This window comes from Apodemus sylvaticus, chromosome 17, assembly GCF_947179515.1.
Source record: "Apodemus sylvaticus chromosome 17, mApoSyl1.1, whole genome shotgun sequence".
Taxonomy (NCBI): Eukaryota; Metazoa; Chordata; class Mammalia; order Rodentia; family Muridae; genus Apodemus; species Apodemus sylvaticus.
In genome coordinates, this window is record NC_067488.1 from 60,483,571 (window position 1) to 60,508,907 (window position 25,337).

General features: G+C 39.9%; 1 protein-coding gene and 1 pseudogene across 1 annotated transcript in view; both read left to right on the top strand.

The window, feature by feature from the left end:
• The window catches only part of Lrrk2 (leucine rich repeat kinase 2), a 142,896-nt gene extending 134,417 nt beyond the window's left edge, over window positions 1-8,479 (top strand). Inside the window, exons 48-51 of the mRNA XM_052160189.1 lie at window positions 3,055-3,207; window positions 4,331-4,543; window positions 7,064-7,131; window positions 7,842-8,479. Coding sequence (XP_052016149.1) covers window positions 3,055-3,207; window positions 4,331-4,543; window positions 7,064-7,131; window positions 7,842-7,963 — 556 coding nt within the window. The 3' untranslated portion in view covers window positions 7,964-8,479. The remainder of the gene's footprint in view (window positions 1-3,054; window positions 3,208-4,330; window positions 4,544-7,063; window positions 7,132-7,841) is intronic.
• Window positions 8,480-18,288: 9,809 nt separating this feature from the next.
• LOC127667370 (ras-related protein Rap-1b-like) lies at window positions 18,289-18,802 on the top strand (annotated as a pseudogene).
• The last annotated feature ends 6,535 nt before the right edge of the window (window positions 18,803-25,337 follow it).

The following is a 25,337-nucleotide window of genomic DNA, read 5'->3' on the forward strand; positions in this document are numbered from 1 at the left end:
TCAGATATTAGCTTTGTTAACTCATAGGGCAATAACCTATGAGTATCTATTTCACTGTCATTCAAATCATCCCAAAGGGGTGTTTGGAAGGTTAAATAAGATTTTTGTAAGGATGTTAACATAACGCTCAGTACCTGATGAACTCTCAAGTACACAAACTGTGATGTGACAGCTACCAGCTCTTGGTCACAAATCTCTCTTTCTGGGAAATTTGCTAGTTGTGTGTCTGTCTGGATCTTTGGCGGTATTCAAGGCTAATCTTTGTCCTTCGTTCTCATAGTGACTTGACTTTCCCAATGGTTTCTCAAACCTCTCTGTTGTTACCAAGGCCAAGGCTGTCTATGGCTGTGTTAATAATAGGTGGTTTCTATCCAGGTCTCAGCATCTAGCTATACATTTTTCTCCCATCTGTCTCCACACAGGAAAGAGAACCCTTCAGAATGCAAGCCAGATAGACTTTCCTGCTGAAAGTATTCCGACGGCTCTCCCTGTTATGTTGTATCCATCATTTAGTTCAGCTCAACTGTCTGGATTCTGATTTTACTGCTGCCCCTGTGCTTTTGCTAAACTGAAATCACCTCCATTCTCAAAGTGTATATATATATATATATATATATATATATATATATATATACACACACACTTTGTATATATATATATATACAAAGTATACATATATATATGTACACACACACACACACACATCCCTGGCTTATCTGCATCCCCAGCCTTTCCATGTGCTTGCTTTCTGGCTGCATCCCCACTGAGCTCTCCTTCTGTCTGCTTTGGTCCAAATGCTGCCTCCTGGGTGGAGGCTCTCCTTCCATCCAGGGAAGTTTCCTGGCTTCTGTTTGTGCTCGCATTGCTCCAGGCCTTTCCTTCACAGCAGTTACCCTATTGCTTTTGAATGTAATATCTTAATTCCATTGCTCACAGCAATTCTCCGTGAGCTGTAATCAAAAATTGTGATGTAGCTCAGTCTGTCTCATGCTTCATGTCAATGAAATCATAACAACTAAGAAAGTCCTGGCTTCAATTTCAATGCTCTTTTCTTATTATTATTATGGTATTAGATGATTCTAAAATGTAATTAGCATTAAGGTATACTACAGTATATTACAAGTCAGTAGAGACAAGTGGTATTTTTGCTGTACTATGGATGTGTTTTCTAGTATGTGTAAGTATTTGGATAGCCTCCCTTTTTCTGTAATTTTCACTTTTTATAGAATTATATAATCCTTAAATATTTTAGAAGCAGAGATATCCATTTGATATAGAGCATTTGATGGCATCATGGGTACATATTGGTATCTTGTGTGGATGGTTACTAGAAAATAGCCATGAAGATCAGCCCCACCCAGGGGTTCATTTCCCTAGAGAGATGAAGAGTCACATCACATACGGCACGGGGAAACAGTGCCTTCTTCTAAAAGAATATTTATTGCTTCAGTCCCCTCTTCCACACACAGGGGTCAGAGCACTGAACAGGGACAGCATTCGGTGACTGGAAGATATATGTAGTACTGAAACATGTCTGCTTTCAGAGCCTATGAGACTTGTTTTGTGTTTTGACTCTGCAACATGTCAGTCATGTGGCCTGGGGTGAATTATTTACCATTTGTAAGATATTGTTTTTGCATTTCTAGGCATTTAAATTCATCTTTTTTAAATAAATTCATTTGCATTTATTATTCTAGGATAGACCATGAAGCCCTGAGAATGCTAGGTGACTTCTCTATTACTAAATTATGTCTGTAGAGATGTAATTTTATGGTTAAGGACCAAACAAGTCACCACAGGAAACTGTTGCATGGTTCTAAAGTCCTGTGTACATGTTCATGCTCATGGAAGTCTTTACAGTAGACACAGCAGACACCTCAGCAAAACCACTGAAAATAATGGCTCTCTAGCAGGAGACAATATTTCATCTTCCTTAAAGAACAGAGAGAAAAAAAATGGAGGAAAAAACTCCTCCCTATTATAAGAAATATTGATGTTTTCTCAATTTCCCTGACAGTTTTGTATAGTCCATAAAAGCCAATCACAAATTTGAAGTTTCTCACTTTTTTCCAGACGTCCATTCATCTTGCTAGTTCACTCTTTGTTGATCCATCCTTCTGTCCAGTCACTGAAACAAATGGACTAGCACAGCAAAGACACTTAGCTATGTATGATAATGCTGTACTGAATTGTGGGCATATAGGAAAGATTGGCATTTGTTTTTAGGAAGTTATATTGACAGTCTAGTGGGGGGGGCACACTAATAAGTGAGACTTTGAGACTATGAGAGAGATTCCAGCTATGCAATTAGGGGGAAAGAAACAGCTGGCCTATTCTCTCCCAGAGATCAGGGAAGAATTCCAGAGAAGCTCACATTTAGGTGAAACCTCAAAAATCAGCCTGGAGCTTACCTTGCAGACGGAGCCTACAGTCTCTAATCTGTTTGTGAGCTATATATGGTGCTTATGTGTAAGGTTAAAGGAGCAATATTTGAAAATGCTTTCTATTTTCTTCTGTTTTCAAAGAGAATAAATAATAAGTGTCTAAATCCTCAAGCTCTGTAAATGTTGTACCCATTTGAATCTATGTGGATGGTTTGGTCTTTTTCATATTTGATTGACTTACATTTACAAAGCTAGGGGTTCTTTTATGCTTGGAGACATTGCCACTGTAATTTATTTCCATGTCTTTTTAATTCTAGGTACAAATAGCTAATTCTCAGTTTTCCAAACACTCACAGCAACAAGGATTCTGTTGAAATGTCTAAAATTTTCAGACACTATATTTTTTTTAGAATTTAAGAGATAGTGCAAAATTCCATACAGAATCGGATAGACTTGAACTGTAAAATCAACCCAGAAATGAACAAGAGTTGTGCTGCTTATTCTATGGTCAACTACAGCTAAAACTGGTTAACCAAAATAGGTTAAGTAGCAAAGTCATTCAAAAGGGTTGAGGGAAAAATATGTTATAATTACAATAGTGCAACTTGCTTGATTTTGAAAATAGCGTTAACTTTCTGAATATATTTTTTCTACCTTTCTCCCCCTCTAGGTTTTCTTATTCAGCTTTCAGCGATTCTAACATCATAGCGGTGGCAGTAGACACAGCTCTCTATATTGCCAAGAAAAATAGCCCTGTGGTAGAGGTGTGGGACAAGAAAACAGAAAAGCTCTGTGAATTAATAGACTGTGTGCACTTCTTAAAGTAAGTGCACTGGTTTACCTCTGGTTTTATCCACAGAAAAAGAAATCCTGACTTCTTTTTCTTTATTCCTGTCTTCTAGGGAAATTTAAAAGAACATTTTTTTGAGATAGTTCTTTGTTAACACATCTTATATATTTTCTTATACATACATCATATTTCTATATCATCTAAATCTATCTATATTTAATCTATATATATCATCTATATCTATGTCATCTATCTATCATCTATCTATCTGAATATGAGTGACTTGTTTTTCTTTTGTAATTTTTGGATTTCACAAGAAACCATTGAAATTAATCCCTTTATATTAAAACTTGGAAATTTCATTATTTATAGTAAATATTTACAAGTTATAATATTCATTACAAAACAATGAATATCCATTTTATTTACTTGGGGATTTCTTTTTTTATTTTTTATTTATGTGTTTATTTATTTATTTTCTATATTCTTTGTTTACATTCTAAAAGCGTTCCTCTTTCCCAGTCCCCCCCCCCACCATGTCCCATAAGTCCTCTCCTCTCCATCCATTCTCCTATCTTTCCCCCTCCCTTTTCTCTGTCCTGGTACTCCCCTATAGTGCTGGATCAAGCCTTTACAGGATTAGGGATATTGCAATGGTCCTTACCATTGAGAGCTTGTACCTCAAGAGAAGGAATGTGCTTCCTGGCTTTTTGTGTTAAACAACTGAGCTCTGCAGGCTTTGATTCTACCCAGAGCATAAAGCCAGCCCTCCATTTTCCCAGGTTTTCCTTCCTGTGCAGAACCCTGAGGCTTGCATGTTTACTGAACACGTATGTGTAGGCTCTGTTCCTGTCATTAATCCCTAAACGATACAGCATGAAAGCTATTTACACAGAATTTACATTACATTAATACAATGAGTTGTTTAAAGTTGGAGGGATGATGAATGGAAGCTTCGTGGAGATTGTGCTGTTTTGAAATAAAGAATTATGATTCCTGTGATTTTGGTAATTAAAGCCGGGGAACGTGTGTTCAGAATTCTGAAACGATACCTTCATGGTTTAAAATGTTAGTAAGCTGTATATGCCTAGGTAGATCTTTCAAGCCTCTTAAGTGCCCATAGAACTGTGAATAAAGCTATTCTTTATGGTTCTAGGGAGGTGATGGTAAAAATAAACAAGGAATCGAAACATAAGCTGTCCTACTCTGGGAGGGTGAAGGCACTCTGCCTGCAGAAGAACACGGCCCTCTGGATCGGAACTGGAGGAGGCCACATCCTACTCCTGGATCTTTCCACTCGGCGAGTTATCCGCACCATTCACAATTTCTGTGATTCTGTGAGAGCCATGGCCACAGCACAATTAGGCAAGTTTCTTTCCTTTAGATAAATCCATACTTTCTATGATGAAAAAATACCATTTTTAAAAAAATCTCTTTGAGGAGAATTTCTGACACCATTTTAGTGCTTTCAATGGTCACATGATGAAGTCAACACTGGGTGAACCTCTAAGTAGGGCCGGTTAAGCCCCACCTGGGGATCCATCCCACATGCAGACACCAATTGAAGATGCCAGGAAATGCTTGCTGACAGGAGCCGGACACAGCTGTCTCCTGAGAGGCTCTGCCAAAGCCTGACCAATACTTGCAGCCAACCATCAGACTGAGCACAGGAACCCCAATGGAGGAGTTACAGAAAGGAACTGAAGGGGCCTTATCTGGCATCAACAGGAGGGGGGCCCTTGGTCCTGTGAAGGTTTGATGCCCCAGTGTAGAGGAATGCTAGGGCAGTGAGGGAGGAGTGGGTGGGTAGGTGGGGAAGCACCCTTAGGGAAGCAGGGAAAGTGGGGAATGGGACAGGAAGTTTGCAGAGGGAAAGCTGGGAAAGGGGACAACATTTGAAATGTAAACAAATAAAATATCCAATAAAACGAAAAATCGAAAAACAAAAACTAAAAAATGCACTGGAAAGGATAGATGCTCTTAGTCTTCTCAGAGAGGCAGACAACCTCAGATGAACCCAGTTTAGCTCTTAAGAGCTTTTCCCCCTAGATCTAAGGCAAAAGAGAGAATGTGTACTGTGTATATTTCACTTTTCAACAAATTAGTCAAATGAATGCTTATTTTGAGCTTATTGAAAGTTTTACACCTTGTCAGCTTCCTGCTTGGGTTTTATTCTTTAAATAAATTTATATTCTTAGAGCAATGCACAGTGGACTCCCCAGTCCATGAGCTTTGTTAACTTTTAAGTTTTATCCAGATTTTGGCTTATATTCTTGTTAGTAACTTTTTTCCACTTAAATATTAATAAATTAGGGTACTGTGTGGACGATATTTCTCACAAAGGAATTTTTCGGTATCTTCGGTTGATGAATAATTTTATTTAGAAAACAGTAACCACCCCATGTATGCAAACCTAATGACAAATTATTTCAGTAGGGTGTTGCACCCCAAAACCAGTCTTGTGAAACTTTAACGAATGGAAAGGAAAGTACCCGTCATAAGAGGAATATTTTTAGCACCAAAAGGAGTTTCCCCTACCTGGCATGGACGTTTTATCTCTGGATACCCACCTGAGATGCACGTATGAGCTAGAATTAGGTGTGTCTGGGATTTTAAACTGTCATATACATGTTAAACAACCAGGGAGGGAGATATCACAGTGGTGATATCTATCCACAGCCACCATCTACCAAATGTGTTAAATTTTCATCTTTAGTTTGTGTGCGTTTTGGGGTCTAAGTGGTTGGTTATCACTAAAGTCTCAGGCAGTACAGTGAGTTGTGAGTGATCTTAAAGTCAAGGTGAGTTGCAACATAAACTGTCTGCTAGTGTTTCAGGTACCTGTCTGTCTCCATGGCTGGGCACTTAATAGTTCTGACTCGGGAAATTGGAGTCTCTCACAGGGCTCTATCATGCCTGAAGGATTGGCACCTGCGCTCTTTTTCTTAATTAGTCATGTTAGTCTGTCTGCTTTTTGATGCAGTAGTAGCTCATGTACCTCAGAGAAGCTGGTAGTGATGAAGTCAAGACCCTTCTCTAGGTTTTTGAGTGCCATCACTGACATAACATTGGGTAGTTTTGACTTACCACCTTAATGACTCGGTCTTTATTAGAGCATAAAGTCCATGTAGATTAGGAGGGTTTGCATGTTTTCATCCACACCGTATTGTTAGGACCCAGTATATACCACACTGTCGATAGATCATTGCCAGATCAATTAGCAAGTGGCTCAAGAGAGACATGTGATATTATAGGTGCTCAGTGTCTCCGCCCACCTTGCTTTCCAGGTGCCTCATGTCCATGCCTCTATTTGACCAGTGCACTTTCCCCGAGCTTCTTCTCATTTACTGTTCCAACTCTGGGGAGGAATTAAGTGTAAATATCAAACCATTAAGTAACGAAGGCTAGAGAGTTGTCTCACTTTCTTATAAATAGCCTAGGTTTTCTTTTAAAATTTCTGATCTGTTGAAGAGGGTTTCTGTATAACTGAAGTGTGTCCTAAAGAGCAGCAGTGTCAAGCTGGGGAGATGGCTCAGTGGTTAAGGGCACTGACTGCTCTTCAGGAGGTCCTGAGTTCAATTCCCAGCAACCACATGGTGGCTCACAACTATCTGTAATGGGGATCTGATGCCGTCTTCTCCTGTGTCTGAAGATAGAATTACACTGTCCTGTGTCTGAAGACAGTGATAGTGTAATTACACACATAAAATAAATAAATCTAAAACAAAAACAAAAACTAAAACAAAAAAACAAAAACAAAAAAACATAGCAGTAGTAACTCAGGTCCAGTATATTTGTGTTTAAGATGTGGGTAGCTAAACTTTTAAAAGTTGAATTCAATGCATTATTTTAACTGAATGTTTTTTATGTTTCCTTTTGGTAAAGGAAGCCTTAAAAATGTCATGCTGGTTTTGGGGTACAAGCGGAAGAGTACAGAGGGTACCCAAGAACAAAAAGGTATCATCATGTTCTGTGCTGAAGAGAATGTGGCATGATGGGACAGCACACTGCACTGTAGACTGATGGCTTGTGTAACACATTCGACACTCAGCAATGTCTTCATAAATCTTATTGCTTGTGTGTGTGTGTGTGTGTGTGTGTGCACTAGATGTTTGGGTGTATGCATGTTACAGTGTATGTGCGAATGTCAGAACAGCATGAAAGAGTTGGCTCTATTCTTCCACGTCGTTCCCGGAGTTCAGGTCAGGCTTTGCAGGAAGTACCCTTAGCTGCTGAGTCATCTCATGAGTTCAGGTCAGGCTTTGCAGGAAGTACCCTTAGCTGCTGAGTCATCTCATGAGTTCAGGTCAGGCTTTGCAGGAAGTACCCTTAGCTGCTGAGTCATCTCATGAGTTCAGGTCAGGCTTTGCAGGAAGTACCCTTAGCTGCTGAGTCATCTCATGAGTTCAGGTCAGGCTTTGCAGGAAGTACCCTTAGCTGCTGAGTCATCTCATTGGCTCCCATCAGCAATTCAAGCAAATTCTTGAAATTTCGGAGCTTCTTAATGTCCAATTAACATTTCCAAGGGGAACTTGTTTTATAATAGCAATAGCTTAGTACATTGTTTAGGCTAAATTTATGTGTATACATTTGTTCAGAACATAATATACATAAATAAAAATGTTTCATAGTGGATTATTGAAATATAATTTCTCTTCTCCTTACAGAGATACAATCTTGTTTGTCTATTTGGGACCTCAATCTTCCACACGAAGTACAAAATTTAGAAAAACACATTGAAGTAAGAACAGAATTAGCTGATAAAATGAGGAAAACATCTGTTGAATAGCAAGACATCGGACAGTCTTAATGTTATATTGAATAAGATATCAGACATCCTGGTCATTATATTAAAAAGGACATCAGACATCCTTGTCACTATACTGAAAAGGACAACAGACATCCTCGCGGCTATATTAGAAAACGAACTCTTTTTAAAATATATTTTTAAATGTTTACATTGAAAAGAGTATGCCAATTCTTTACAAAGCTCATATGTATATGAAGGAATGTGTATGCTTTATGTTTAATTTAATATATGTAAAAATATTTATCAGCAAATATGTTTTAAAGAGCTATTTAATTTAGTACTATATTTTCTATACTCCTTAACTAATTTGAAGGGATAAGCAAAAGAGATCTACAAAGCATTTAATTTCAGTATTTATACTAAAATAAAAAAAATCATGTTTGTTTTGCTATGTATTGTGAAGATAAAGTGTATTTTAAATTGTTAAGACACAGATGTTGCTTGATTATAGACTCTGTAGAATAAAATAACATCTGGGCAACTTCCGGTGTAAAAGACTCATATCTTGTTTTCAAGTGAATTGTCATAAATGTAAACTGTCATATTTTCACTAATAAAGGTTTTTGTTAGGTCAGAAGTTATCTTGGGTACTGATGCAAACTGCAGCTAACATAATTTCATCTAAAAGACAATTCCGTTAAAATTGCCGAGAAAATGTAGCACAGTTTGTGAGCAACGGCCTTGTTTCCAAGACCCAATATTAAAGTTAGTGAAAACTGTTTATAAAAGTAGCCGAGAATAAACATGGAGGCCTCCTGTCTGAGGATGACAGTTGTCGGCTCTCTGCCGGCAGATGGCTGGGAGGAGAAAAGCCCAGACCCACCGGCCGGGTCTCTTTGGGGCTGAGCAGGATGGTGTCGGGGACCCAAGAAGAACCACACAGAGCTGAAGTCTGGTCAAAGCAGGAACTCTCTTTATTCTTTGGCGCTCTCTTTTATAAGGAGAAGGTAGGGAGGCGGGGACGAAGGGGTGGAGTTAGGTGACAAGGGCTACGGGGACCAATGAGTTTAAGTCAGTGGTAGCTAGGCAGGGGCAGTATCACTGAAGGTCGTGCTAAGTCACTCCTAAGCAGAAGTGAGTGAGATAGGTCTTGAGAAAATCAAGTCAGGCTCGAGTCTTTCTGGGGGCGGGGGTGGGGGGGGGGTGGGGGGGTGGGGGGGGGGCGGCTAACAGGGCCCAACAGACAGTCTCTCTATTTCTACTCCACCTTTAAATGTGGATGCCCTAAAATTTATATAATTAATGTAAATACAGTGTCCATGTCTTAGTGTGGTACATTTCTTTCTTTTTACTTATTATGTGCAAGATTTGGCTATCTCTTCCACCATGTGGATGCCAGAGATTGGACTCAAGCTATCAGGCTTGACCTTACTTGTTGAGCAGCTTGATGGCTGTGGCCCCAAGGGCTGTTGTTGGTTCTCAGTACTAAGATACACCTCCAGCTACTTGCTTTCTCCTTTCTACTTGATTTTGTTCTAATGTATCTACTTATATTTTCCTTAAGTTTGTGACCTTACATATATGTATACATATATACATACATACACATACACACACACACACATATACACACCTATAAAATCTTACTATTAGAATTACATAATTCTACAATTACCACCAAACCATAGAGACAGCTATATAACTTATAGGTTTCCTGAACAAGGAATTTTAGTGCAGCAGAGCAAAAATAACTGCTCATAAATTCATTTAAGTTAGGCCCATTCTGATTAGATGACTTCCTACAGGGGATATTATTATATATGTAATAACTTGGGAAACATTCCCTCTTTAGGAAAGACCCTTTGTGGTAAGGCCATTCTGACCATGGCTGATATTCATCCTTTTAAGTTAATCCCCATTAGGGGATAACAAACAGAACTGGCCAGAGCTTTGGCTGTGAATACTTCAAAATACTTTCTGTTAAATTTAATCAAATTCTTATTTTATTTTTTATTTTTATTTTATCTTGTTTGTTTGTTTGTTTGTTTGTTTGTTGAGACAGGGTTTCTCTGTGTAGCCCTGGCTGTCCTGGAACTCACTCTGTAGACCAGGCTGTCCTGGAACTCAGAAATCCACCTGCCTCTTTCTCCCAAGTGCTGGGATTAAAGGTGAACACCACCATTGCCTGGCTTAATCAAAATCTTAACCTGGAAAGAATTTCCATTTTTCATAGTGACTATACTGGCTGATTTTATGTGTTAGCTTGACTCAAGTTAGAATCTTCAGAGAGGAAGGAACCTCAGTTGAGGAAATGCCTCCAGGAGATCCAGCTGTAAGGTATTTTCTTAATTAGTGATCAATGGGAAAAGGTTCATCCTGTTGTTTGTGAGCTATCTCTGGGCTGGTGGTCCTAGATTCTTTAAGAAAACAGGCTCCCCATCAGCTCCTGCCTCTAGGTCCCTGCCCTGCTTGAATTTCTGTCCTGACTTCCTCTGGTGATAAACTATGATCTGGAAGTGTAATCCAAATAAACCCTTTCCTCCTCAACTTGCTTTCTGGTCATGGTGTTCTGTCACAGCAATCGAAACCTATCTAAAACCAATTGGTGCTAGTGTAGAGGGGTATTGCTGTGACAGACCTGACCAGGTTTTTGGTAGGATCTTGGAAGGACTTTGGAACTTTGGGCTAGAAGAGTCATTGGGTGTTAAGAGATTTATGGGATGTCCTGTAGGAGCTTGGATGGAAAGGATGTTGAGGACAGTGTAAAGGATGGAGTCTTTCCTTGTGACTTTTCAGAGGGAAGATTAAAGAGCTAGTAGGGCCATTTGCTATTTGGATTTAAGATTCTGTGGTTCTGGTCAGCTGGGGCAGAAGAAACAGCTGTGACTAAAAAGTACTAGAACTACTGAAGTGAAATCTTTATATTACTGGAACAATTGATGCTTGTTAGCTAGAGCTAAGAAATTAGCCTGGATTAAGAAAAGATGTGATTCATTGAGGTGAAACCTTCTAGGAAGTGTTTTCTGAGAGTACAGAGTAGCTGTGTTCCAGAGGCAGCCAAGGTTGTGCTAGCAGCCACACTGGGCGATGTGTAAGAGTCACCCAGGTGGTCCTGGTTCGAAGGCATGGAGGGGGTAATGGAGAACACCTGAGGTTTGGTACTGTGAGAGGTCAGGGGAGGACATTAGTGAAGGTACAGCCTTGGTGGGAATTGAAGGTCCAGGACAGAAGGGGTCATGCAAAGAAGTTGAGGCTTGGCATCATGAAGAGAACCTGTGAGGGGCTGTTGGTAAGTGTGCAGCCCAGTTGCAGCAGAAAGCCCCAGCATTTAGAGATGCCAACATCATATAATGAACAGCAAGAACAGCAGCAGCAGTGACATGGACCAAGCTGACGCCTAGAAGACAGGCTGTGTATGCTAGGAAGGCAGAACTGGAAAAGTGACCCAAGAACTTTGGAGAAGCCCAGAAGATCATGTGTAGCCGCCCGCGGCCACATGTGAACTGGAGACCTGGAAGAGAATTCTGGGGATAAACGGGAAGGCAACGAAAGAGAAATGAGTCAGGATGACGTTTGCCGATCGAGACTGATTTTTACTAATATTTAGTCAATATATATAGCCTTTAGAGAACAACCCCCCCCCCCCCCATCAAGGAGAAGACCGAGAACTCGTTGGCTCCTCTTCTCAGCAGGTTGCCTGCTGGGATAAAGGACTTCAAGTCTCACAGGTCTCTGCTGGTCTCCAGGTGAGACTGCCCTGAGGCAGCCTTGGTTGTCAAGGTGAAAACAGCTGTATTGTTCTCAGCGGAACAAAGGCCAGAGATAACACCAGCAGAAGGCTGGGGACTGGCAGCCAGGAATGTCGCAGCTGATGGGATGGGCTGAGAAGTCCAGCTCAATGCTGTGGGGGAAGGGACAATCATGAGTGAATCTCAGACACTGGATGGTTGGAGTTTGATTTTGCTTTGATTTGATAGTGACTTTGCCCTGACTTTTCTTTCTTGGACTGAGAAAGCATTTGGTTTATTTATTTATTTATTTTTTAACAGGCACCTACAGCTAAAAGACCTTGAACTTAAAAAAATAATAATAATTTGGAGTTTTAGAGAGATTGGATTTTTTTAAAAAGAAAATAAAATTGTTTGTGCTTGAATTTGTAAAGACTGTGGGATTTTTAAAGTTACTTACATTTTTAATGTGAGATCTTGAAAAAATGAAGGGTTGTGGCTTAATGGTGATGTGTTTGTGTGTCAAGTTGACAAGGGGTCAGTTGTACTGGCTGGTTTTATGTGTCAATTTGACACAAGCTAGAATAAAAAGAGAGGAAGTAGCCTCCATTGAATAAATGCTTCCAGGAAATCCGGCTTTAGGGCTTTTTCTCAATTAGTGGTCAATGGAAAAGGGCTCAGATCATTTTGGGCGGATCCTTCCCTGGGAATCTGCATTCTATAAAATAGGTCAGTGAAGCCAGGCCAGGAAGTAGTACTCCTCCACAACCTCTGCACTACCTCCTACCTCCAGGTTCTATCCCTGTTAGAATTCCTGTCCTGACTTCCTCTAATGATGGACTTGGGTCTGGATGTGGAAGCCAAATGAACCCTTTCTTCCCCAGCTTGATTTTTCTTCAGGGCGTTTTGTCACAGCAATAGAAACACTAATTAAGACACATATACTAATTTCGTTACATAATTAACAACAGAAATTCGGTCATGAGTTTATTCATCATAAGCCTGTCTTGGGATAATTTCTCCCATTGTTTTGCTGTGTGTGCAATATTTTAACCAGGTAGGTACGAAAATATGTAAAAGAAAATTGAATAATTATGTACAAACATAAAATCATGAAATAGAGACTTAATGGTGAGGGGTAGCACTCTCTCTTCTGGGACCTTGCATTCAGCTATGCATGTAGGACATGTAGGAAAAGGCAGGGGTTTTTGCGTGGGAATGTAAGGAGACACTGAAATTCCATTTTCTGTAATGTACAGAGCTGCTCAAATTCTAAAACTAGTATTTTTCAAGGGACCAATATAGGCATTAAAGAAAACTGCTAATCATTATAAAACCATTTTAAAAGACCATTAATAACTTATTTAATTTCAAGAAAATTCTATTTTCAATGTAGAAAATTAGAATTAGAAAAAAATTGAAAAACATTCACTCTGAATCTAATTTTGGCCAACACTGTACTGATTGTCTATAAACTACTTTATAGCCAAAAGTCTGAGATTGGGGAGATAAGAGTGTTTGCCTTGCAAGCAGGCACGTGGGAAGCCGTCCTGAGCTATTCGGACTATTGCTTACTCATGGCCCTAAGGTGGTGGCTGCTAAAATATAAGAACAATTAACTAGAGCCTTCTCCTTGAGCTATCGGTGTGAGAAGATTCCGAGAATACCACGAGATGTTCCTGCCCAGTGTGAGAAGATCCCGAGAATACCACAAGATGTTCCTGCCCTAACCACGGAATGTACCTGCCGGCGTTAACTCCGTTAACTCCGGGTGTCCTCTCCAGATGACCAGATGACCTCCTCGCTTGCTTCCTGCTTCGACCCCTAGGGGTGTCTCTGTCCTTCCCTCCTTTGGCTGGTGTGAAGGTTATTTCCTTCTCTGTAAGCCTTAAAACCCACTTACCTCCCCGACATTAAATGAAGCCTTGACATAACCCAGACTGACTTGTCTTTCTTAGCATGTTTGGCTTCCCTTTTCTCTCCCCCCCATTTTTGACCCTCAGGTAGTGCCCCTTCGGGACCCAGGAATAACTGGACCTGCTGGACGGGTCACAGGCAGACAGAAATTCCCTAGGAATCCCAGATCTCATGTAAAAAAATGCTGAATAGTGTCACATGCTTTTGATGCCGGCATTGCTGATGAGGGGGCAGATGGGTCCCTGGGGCTCAGTTCCCAGAATAGCCAACACAATGAGCTCTAGGCCAAGGAGCCATCCTGCCTCAGATAACAGAATTGTGACTTAACCTGAGGAATGCCACCCAAGGATGGCCTCTGGCTTTCACCCCCCCCATATATACCTACACATACATACACACATATATATACACACATACACACATACATACCTACACATACACACTTGAACACACTTATACATACACAAACATACACACTTGTACACACACACATACAAACACACATGCATAAACAAACAAACACATACACACACTTATGCACATACATACAGAAACATATACAAGTGTACATACACACATAAACTCACACACACATACACATACATACAGTCAATCAATTTTCTCCATAAAAGCTAAACTAATCCATGTTAAACACAAGTGATAAGAAAGATGGTAGCTTCTCTACATCCAATGTAAGATACAAATGTACAAATGTTCAGACAGTAAAGCAAGAGCTGGCACTAGCTTCTTATGTAGCCATCACTTTGTTAGGGGTGGAGGAGGATAATGTCAGCTCCACATTGCTGACCCCTCTAGCCTGAGTTTTTCCAGATTTTTAAGGACTTCAACTCAAGCCAGAGAAATGATTCATGCCTTCAATACAGAAATGGATTTCAGGCATCGCTGCTATCATGGTACACTTGGCAGCGTATTAATGACATTCTAGTACAGTACAGACTTAAGTATGTAGATGACAAAGGAGCACTCGGAAGATACAAGACATATCCAGGTGGGGATTTAGGCTTCCCAAGGGGCAATAAGGAAGAGTAAGATGCAACCAAGTGTGAGCACCAACTCCTTAAAAGACAGGAAGCAATAAATTGTTTAAATACTCACTATCTCTGCCCTTTTAATGACTCTCTAGTAAGTATTTTGATTTTTTTTTTTAACAAGCAAGAAAGATGAAGCAGCTCCAGAGATGCTGTGGAAGAAATTATGATCTGACAAATTAAAACCAGAAGGGATTTTAGTCCAGATCCCTTTCCTGGGAATGGGGTTTTTAGTAAGATTCCTATAAAACTGTAGGATTTGGGCTGCGATGAGAGAGTGGCCTCAAGCAGTTGTTACTTGTGCTGAAAATTCTTGCTCTACCATTAGCAAGGACTTCAATGATCAAGACATCTTTCCTGGTTACCGTATTTCCAAGATGTTCTCCGTCCTTTTCTTCTGCCTCAGCCATGCATATTGTAAGAATGAATACGAGAACAAATGCTTTGCCTGGAGACAGAAGCAACACAATAAGATTTAAAAATTTCTAACTCAGAAGGAGTGGAAAACTTGCTCTCCCTTTGTCCAGTCATTGTTTCTGTAACAACATAAGATGCAGGTACCTCAAAGATGCCACCCTTGGTTCTTCTGATCTTTCAAGGCATTAAGATTGTACTTACTCTTCAGCTTTGAAGTGTAAGCAGGAGGCTTCAGGGCTAAAGGCTTGCTGTGTGAACACAGAGTCCTGAGCAGATCTGGGAACAAAGGAGAGTTTCCTGGTTTGTTGTTCCCTTGACATTTGATGCCCCACCTTACCCAGAGAGACTCTGGGTGCCAAAGACTTGGCTTAAAGAGTGGGGAGGAAGAAAGAATATCAGCATCTGCACCTTGTGGCTTTGCTTCACTGATAATCCACTATGCCATGATACTTGAGCCAGAAAACTAAACTCTACACAGTATCCCATATAAGTTATTTCAACTGATTGTCATTGAATCGGTGCACTCTGCCCTGTAAAACACAGTGGTCCTCATTTATATAGAAGAATGTGATAAATTGGGTGATCCTGGAAAAAGCTATAAAAATCAAAGCTAGCATTCAGGCCAAGATTCCAGGGATGAACAGACAACACTCTCCACAATGAGATAGCACACACCTTTTAAAAATGTATATTGCCAAATACTGACATTTGTGACAATTCCCATTCCTTGACAACTTGATGCTAATGTATGAGAAGCGCTTGAGTAAAGATGAAAGATACAGCATTATCAGATACAATAAATCAGAAGGCTAATGAACTTGGAGAACATGTTAGAAAGGAAGAATATTTCAAATACTAAGTTTATCTTTCATGTTAACAAAAAAAGAAAAAACGTGAAAAGGAACCTAGAACTTTATGTAAACGACAAAAGATTTCACCCATCTCATTGCAAAGTGTACCCTGCAAGTTAATTCAAAGCACTTTCTATTGCTATTTATTAAACATTCATGGTAACAATCCAATATACTAAAATTACCTTCAGCTTTACCCTAAAATCAAAATAGAAAGGAAAGAAAAAAGGAAGGAAGTGGAGAGGGAGGGAGAAAAAGAAACTGAATTGGAAAAACCCTGAGCTATGTCCTGGAGTAATTATTATTCGTGGGTTCAACAAGCTGGATTAAGTCACACAATGAGCTGGTTAAGCTTTTTCCTACCTGTAGACCATCAAGAATAGTGTGTTTGGAATAAAGCATACAAACAGAGATAGAAGCCAAGTGTCGAGACTCTATTTTATACTCATTCCCTGTCTGAGTTACGGTTTTTTATAAAGGAAGACATGAAATTAGTGATGGCTTATAGTTGTGAGGTTTAGTCTATTATCGTCATGGGGGAAGGATGATGACACAGGCAGACATGACACTGGAGAGGATGTTCAGAGTTGTATATCTTGATCTGCAGGCAGCAGAAGGAGACTGCTACACTGAGAGTAGATTGAGTATCTGAACCTTAAGCCCACCTTCTAGTGAAGCACTTCCTCCCACAAAGCCACACCTACAACAAGGCCACACCCCCGTAATGGTCCCACACCCTATGAACCTATTGGAGTCATTTTTATTCAAACCACCACATTCTACTCCCTGCACCCCCCATAGACTTAGAGCCATATTGTAGTGCAAAATGCATTTACTCCAAAAGTCCCCACAGTATTGCAGTATTGCCACTGTTTAAAAGTAAAGTTCAAAGTCTCCTCTGAGACACATGGAATCTCTTAACTCTAATCTCCAGTAAGATCAAAATAAAAAAGCGAATCACATACGTCCAACACACAGTCATACAGGATATTCATTACCATTTTGGAAGGGTAGGAAGGGAGCACAGTGAGGAAATGCTGGACCAGAGCGAGACTGAAGACTGGCTAGTCAAGCTTCGATCTCTCCATCTCCATGTCTGAGGTCAAAGCTCTCTTCAGATTTCTAACCTCATTCAGCTGTATTGACTCCAACACAATTATTTCTCTTGGGCTGGTTCCACTCCCTACCAACAGCTCTCCTTTTTGGGGATCCTATGGCTCTTGCATCTCCAACACTTGGGGTCTCCAAGGCAATCCAGGCTTCACCTTTGTAGCTTCACATAATGGCCTCTCTAGGTCTCCATGCAGGGATACCCCTGACCCATGCCTGGCATCGCTGGGTTTCCTTAGTTGCAGAGGGAGAATCCATAAGCCCTTTCTTATCCTTGACTCTAAAGCCAGAAGCACATGCTGAGGCTGCTGCTTGCTGGGGCTAGAACGTGCTCCGCTCATTTAATGACATCTTTACCAGCGTTCTGTTTTCCATGGTTCCCTTCACTGATTTGGCTGTTCTGGAACTTGCTCTGTAGATCAGGCTGGCCTTGAACTCTGAAATCCACCTGTCTCTACTTTCTGAGAGCTGGGATTAAAGGCAAGTGTCACCAGCCCAGGTCTTGGTTTTGATTAAATTCCTTTTCACCAGTTGAAAGCTTTGCTGGGTGGGAACTTGCTATGCTCCTTTTATTTCATTTAATATCTGGATTTTCTTTAACTTATTTATCTCCTTGAACACAGGAATTAGTTCCATTCTACTTCCTGATACCCCTTAATCCTTGAACTGTAATATATATATTAATATATTATATACAATATAATATGTAATATATATATGCTAAACTTTCTCCTTTTCATTATAGATCTTCATAGGAGGGAACACTAACAACTGTACAACTAAATCAATACCAGGCCGCTCTGAAATTTTCTCTGCCAATGCAGCTAATGCAAAACTCTTCAATTTAGCTTCTGGCAGATTCTTCAGACAAGGGCAAAAAGCAGCTACATTCTTCACTAAAATATACAAGATCAGTCTGGAGGCTACATACTAAAATATTTTTTCTTTTGTAGAAATCACTTGGTTTTAATGGTTCAAATCATCCAGAGCACCATTGTCTTCCATGTTCCTCCTAGTATGACATACTAAATCATGCTTAAAGCAGTCTACCACTTTCCTAATGTAGAAACCCAAGATCTAAACTCCTCCAAGGAAAATCATGGTCCAGGAGTCAGGCATGAAAATCAGCTTGACCTGCAGTGGTGCTGGCTAGGGCAGTGGTGCACAGCATTAGCAAAGGCAAAATCTGGTCAAGGAATTGGTGGTAGTGACCAGAAGGGGAAGGAACACAGAGCAAGGACATTGGTGGGACCCAATGACAGCCCAAGAGGTACTAAGTGTAATAAATTTGCATTGTGCATAAATATAAGCTAGTGATTTTTGGCTTAGAAAATGTTGGGACGTTGGCTCTGACTGTACAGTTTAGTCAAGGAATTTCTGGTTGAAAAATATGATTGTACGATGGGAGATTATTATAGAAAGAATGTTGAGGTAGATGTGTACACTTGAAATCTTGGATACTGCAGGAACAGAGCAATTTACAGCAATGGGAGATTTGTACATGCAGACCGGACAAGTCTTTGCTTTGGTTTCATCCGTCATAGCACAGTGCACATTTAAAGACTGACACATCTGAGAGAACAGATTTTTTGGGTTAAAGACGCCAATGAAGTTCCAATGACTCTGGTTGGTAATAAATGTGACTTGGAAGATGAAAGGCTTGTGGGAAAGGAACAAGGTCAAAACCTAGTAAAGCACTGGAGCAACTGTGCATTCCTAGAATCCTCTTCAAAATCCAAACTAAATGTTAATGAAATCTTTTATGACCTAGTACAGTAGATTAACAGAAAAAAATCTAGTGCCTAGATAGGCACAGAGAAAATGTCATGTCAGCTGCTTTAATGTACTGGTTGCATTGTAGCTCTGAGCTATGTCTGAAGAAGCACTGTCCAGTTCAACAATGGTAACAATTCTACCAACATCTTAAATGGATTTTCCTGGGCTGGTACCCTTTAAGAGTCAAGTGAAAGCCACGCTATCAATTTGCACATTCTAATCACTTTCCATTATCATGAGAGATTTTTTTACTTATATAATAGTTCTAGAGTGTGCAGCTGGTAAAACCAGAGGCTACATCCAGTATTATTGCTAAGAGACCCATTTCATGTGCCCATACTACACTGTGCCCTTCCCCCAGCCTTGAGAGCAGGAATGCAGACCTTATTGTTTGCCACAGTCATCTAGCCCACATAGGGTGGAGTCTTCCAACCTAGGTGAGGCCTATTGTTCTTCCAGATCCACAGCTTCCTGCATGGAGCTGGCTACCCACTGAGCCAGTAAACCTGTTTTCCTGACCAGATTCTGGCATATTGGGGGATGGGTTTCAGACTTTAACATTAAACATTGGGTCTTGATCAGAACCCTTGTCTTGGCTTCACTCCTTTCCAGTCCCTCCTTCCCAACCATTTCCAGCTCTCCTTCCAGGTACCCTGTATGACCAAAGCTGCATGACAGCTACACTATACATGTATGAAATTGGTATACTGTATACTTTAACACACCCCATACTTTGTATTGGAGAGTACAATAATATAAATCCTGAAAGCGTAATAGCAGAAAGTTCAAAGAACTCCTATATAGACTATTCCAGATAACTTTGGGTCTTAGATACTCTTAGCTTATTGTATTTTTAGATAATTCAAGGTCATTACCAATGTATTATATAAATAAACAACTTGATGAACACAGCAATGTAGGTTTTTTGATTTTTCAAAAACATATGTAGACAGTGATCTTGTCTTTAAAATATGATAATCCCTTGAGTATAATGTCTTAGTTTAAAGACATTGCTTTTATATCTATTGAGAAGGAAATGTCCAGACTTTTCAAATCTCCTAATTTGTTTCCTTGGTTTTTTGCTTACATTGGGAGCAATGTTTATTGTTGTGTGTAGAGTGAAAAGTTTACAAGAAGCGTATATTTTCAAGCATATTTTTTAATGACAACAGTTTTGTAAATCATTTTCAGGCTTCTGCAGCTGTAGAGTCTCACTGTGACTCCCTTGCTTGCTAATGTAGATGTGTGTCTGCAATACCAAATAATACAGGTTTAGTATCTTCGCCGGTTAGTGGTTGTTCCCCATGTATAGCAGTTTGGCTAAGATGTTCACTGGTGGACGAGTACTGTGGATGTGAATTCGGGAAGTAATTTTAATCATGTGTAATTGGTCACAAGACGTAATTTGCAGTAGCTATTGTTTTATTTAACAATGTCTTGTTGCTTCATATGCATTAACGTTTGAGTATAAAGATTGTGTGTCCATTCAAAAGGCAACCACATTCTTTTCATTTACCAACCTGAGATGTTACGACAACATTGAGGTGGCCAAATAAAAAGCCCTAATTAAACTGGCACAATTTTCTATAAATTCACATCCATCGGTCAATAAATTTGGATTGCTGTGCAAAGGCTTGCATTGTAACTACTTGCTTCTTGAATGTGTTTTGTGTAATGTTTTAAAAGTGCTAGTGAAAAAACATGGGTTTACCTGTAAAGAGAAAATGGTCCAGCCTAACGCAGTACCCAACTCCTAGTACCAACTTCTGTCTTAATTAAGGTTTCCATGACCACAACAAGTCTTAGAAAGGAAAACATTTAATTGGGGCTGGGTTACAGTTTCAGAGGTTTAGCCCATCATCAGCATGGGGGGAAGCATGGTGGCATACAGGCAAACATGGTGATAGAAAGGTAGCTGACAGTTCTACTTCTGGATCTGCAGGCAACAGAAAGAGAAAGCCACAGTAGGCTGGGCTCGAGAATCTGAGATAGCAAAACATGAGCTCTAGGGATGCATTTCCTCCAACAGAGCTACATCACACCTACTCCAATAAGGTCACACCCACTCCAACAAGGCCCCACCCACTCCAACAAGGCCACACCTATTTCAACAAGGCCACACCTACTTCAACAAGGCCACACCTACTCCAACAAGGCCACACCTACTCCAACAAGGCCACACCTAGTCCAACAAGGCCACACCTACTCCAACAAGGCCACACCTACTCCAACAAAGCCACACCTACTCCAACAAGGCCATACCTTCTAATAGTGCTAATCCCTATGGACCTATGGGGACCATTTTGTTTTGTTTTGTTCTGTTTTTGGTTTTTGGATTTCGTTTTTTTCGAGACAGGGTTTCTCTGTATAGCCCTAACTGTCTTGGAACTCACTTGAACTCAGAAATCCACCTGCCTCTGCCTCTGCCTCTGCCTCCCAGAGTGCTGGGATTACAGGTGTGCACCATCACAGCCTGGCAGACCATTTTTATATAAACCACTGCACTCCCTATTTAACTTCTGCCTTTCAGTCTTTGTGCAACATGTCAGGAACTGCATGTATATATGGGCAAAATAACTATCCAGCAGTATAGCCAAAGGAAGTAATGATACTCTATTCAGATCTATAGAACTGAAACATCTTCATAATTGGACATTAGGATCAGGTGTGCAGCATCTGGCCACAAACTCTGCCTTGTGAGAAAGTTCTTCTCATGCCAGTTTTCTATCACCTGTTTTCTGTATAAACAGCCCCTAAATCAGTCTCTAAACAAGAACTCAACAAGAGCCCATTTCCTCGGTTAGTTTACTTAAAAAAAAAAAAATCCAATTTCATTGCCTCAATCTTTATCTTGATTCTATAAAATGTAATTTATTCTCAGGCATGTCTGACGAGGGTTGGGCTAAACCAAAGATTTCTCTTAGGCCCTGATGTCTAGAGAGAGAATATATTTCCTTGTCCAAAACGGGTTACAGGCTGGAGTCAGGATCTCGAGTTATTTTCTCAGAGGCTTTGCTATTTGGAAGAAACACAGTCTCTTTGCTAAACCAAGAACATGCTTAGTAGAGACAGCAATGGCCTGGGGCCAGGGCCTTGGGGGAACTATGGCTTCAGACCCTGAGAACCCAACTCTTCCTCTGTCACTGATATGCATATTAGTCCCACAGCTGCTTTATGCTCAGGCTGTAATGTTCTTGAGATAGTCTGTGTTCCCTTGTGCAATATTGTTCAATTAGCTTCCCACCAACTTACTCCCATTGTATGACAGTTTCCATTGACTCTGTCTCATCATGCCCCCTCCCCTCCCCGAATAATATATAAGAGGGTGTGGCAAAGAGTTCCTATATAGACTACCCCAGATAACTTTACTCAAGTAGCCCAGGCTTGCCTTGTTCATCCACAGTTTTTTGCGGTGCTGGGCATCACATATAGGACCTTATGTTTGCTAGCTAAGAAGCACTCAACTAGGTGAGCTACATCCCCAATATGTCTGCTTTATCTGAGTAGGACATATGTTCCTACAGCAGAGGGATTAAAAAGTCTTCTCCGTTTCCGCTGTTTTGCTTTGTTTTTAATTGTTGGAGGTAAACAGCAGATGAGAGAGACATCAATATTGAAGATCATTGAACGGAAATTGCTTTAGCACAAGACAATGAATTTTTCTTTATGAAAATTGCATACATCATACGTGTGATCATGACTCTTCTTTTACCTCTCCTGCCTCACCCTTCAATAAGCTTCCATTTGTTTCCTGTCCACTGTGTCTGATGAGTAGCCCCATACCCATGACACAAGGTTTTATATGCATCAAAAGCTTTGTATAAATTTCTAGAAAGTTCTTTCTTCTTGTAGTAGTAAATTATAAAAGAATTTAGATCACATTTCAATTTTCTATGCCTCTGTGCTTGAGTAAACCTGGGTGTCTTATTGATATTTAACAAACTGTTTAGCAAGAAGTATATTATGTCAAAGATAAATAACAACTGTAGCCACTTAAAATAGGATGCCTTTTTATTTATATATATATTTATTTATACATATATTTCAAAGGTAAACATACATGCTACCAGTACTGTACTTAAATTATTATGTTTTCCAGACAATTCAATCACGATTTATGTAGCTTCTCTAAATTACTTTATACACCCTGGCTTCCACAAAGATAATTACTATGAGTCAATTACAGAAAAATTATCTGCCTAGCCCACCCACTGGCTGCTGGAAGTCTATATTTTAAACCTCCCCTCCCCTACTTTGGAGGAATATTGATTTTAAATTAAAGAAAATGTTTTTTTAGGTGGTCTTAGTTTCTGTCTCGATATAAATTGGTCTAAAACGTATTACTTCAAATAACTTTATATTTTAAAGGTAATGTAAATAGAAAAATTGTATTTGTAATGCTAAGATTTTGGGGTACAATTTTACACTATGGAAGACATAAGGGAATAATATATTTTAACTAGTCATTAGAACCCTATATGTCAGAAGACACTGAGTAGGATCTGGCCTGGATCATACCCAACCTCAGGTCCTTTCCAGCTTCTACGACTGGCACTGAGGCCAAGCATACTCCCCAGATCCTCAGAACTAGCCTGTTTCCTTCTCCAAACTACTTAGGTAGCCCCCAGCCACACTGTCCTCAGCCTCTTACCTTGCATCAGAACATATATCTTACATGCTAGTTTAGCCATCTATACAGACATAGTAGCATGTAAATGGTCAATAGCCAATAGCTACCTAATCGAACATAAGGCCCGCACCACAGGAGGGAAATTCTAGTTCTGGACACCTAATCAACTACCTAGGACAAGGGGTCTCTTGGATCTTAGAGGAGAACCTACAAGTACTACTTCAGTAATCGAGTATCATTCCTATCTGTACTCTAAATATTTATCTCTACATTCACCAATTTATGTTGTTCTCAATCCTTATTTGTAACAGCTGAGGACCATTATAGAAAGCCACAACTGGGAAAAAAATAACAAACAAACAAACAAACAAACAAATAAATAAATAAAAGGCCGAAAGCAATTTATCGTGAGGTGCCCAGGCCTAGTCAATAATACTATAACACAATCTCATAACGAAACATCATGACCAAAAGCAAGTTGGGGAGGAAAGGGTTTATTCAGCTTACATTTCCACATTGCTCTTCATCACCAAAGGATGTCAGGACAAACTCGTGCAGGGCTGGAACAGGGAGGCAGGAACTGATGCAGAGACCATGAAGGGTGCTGCTTACTGGCTTGTTTCTTTTGGCTTCATCATTCTTAGAGAATCCAGGACCACTGCCCAGGGATGACACCATGCACAATGGGCTTGATCCTCCCCCATTGATCACTAATTGAGAAAATTAGTACAAGGAGCATGATGGAAGAAAGAGTGAAATGTTTTTAAGACCCAGGAAGTACATTTGTACCAGGCTGCTCTCTACATATTCCAAATTCAGGTCTGGGACTTGTGTCTTCTCTAACCTCTATGTGCAAGCATACACAAATATAAAATAAAATTAAATATTAAAAAATAATAAACTCCCTGGGAAAAATATCTTCCTAGTAAGTGTATGTTGGAGAATGAATTAATCTTTCTTCTTTTACTTTGGCATGTCAAGATTTAAAAAAAATGGTTGATGAGACTCTGGGCTTCCAAATCTCCATGCAATTCTTGAGTTATGTGAGGAAGTTAAAAAGTTAGATATGCAAATATTAAATATGTAAACTTAGAGTTAAATATGCAAATACAGATATTTACAGGTGAAATAAAGAGGAACACTTTTTTTCTCAGTCCCAAAGTGACTTTGGGGCTTTATATTTGTTAAGAGGAAAGAGTCTCAAACCTTGAAGCTCATCTGCAGAGCCAATATTCTGTTGAGTTCCCTGAGAGGTGGGCTGAGCTCCAGAACCAGGAATGAGGAGAGCAGTTGTTGTGTTAGGAAATGTTTGTGAACCCCAAAAGTCCAGCAAGAAGACTTTTTTATTGTAATATGAAATTCAATAACTTTTAAAATGTATTTGTTTTTATTGAATATTTTATGTATCTATATTCCAAATATTATCCCCTTTTCTGGTTTCCCCTCTGGACCCCCCCTCTTCTGTTCTCCCTGCCCCTGCTTCTAAGAGGATGCTACCCCTTCCACCCATCCATCCCCACTTCACCACCCTGGTATTCCTCTACACCAGAGAATAGTGCCTTCACAGGACCAAGGGAAAGAAGCCGATTTTTATGTAATTGTATTAGGGTCTTTTTATTGAAGCTTGAGCTTGGGTTCCCCATTTACCCTGACATAGCAGAGAGGTGGAGCCTTAAGTCTAGTTTTAGGCAAGCATTTATAGAGGCAAAAAAAGGGGTTATCTAGCCTGGTACACATATGATTGGGGGCCTTTAACATAATTGGCTCATGTTGGGAGCCAAACTGTAAACTTAACTAATGTTTGTTTCTTTGTTTTTGTTGTTCTTTTGGATTGGTGGTTGTTAGGAAGTGAAGTGTCAGGGACAAGCTTTGTATAGATTTGTTGGGGAATGACCTGGAAACTAGTGTTAGATACAAGTCTTGTTTCAGGTAGCC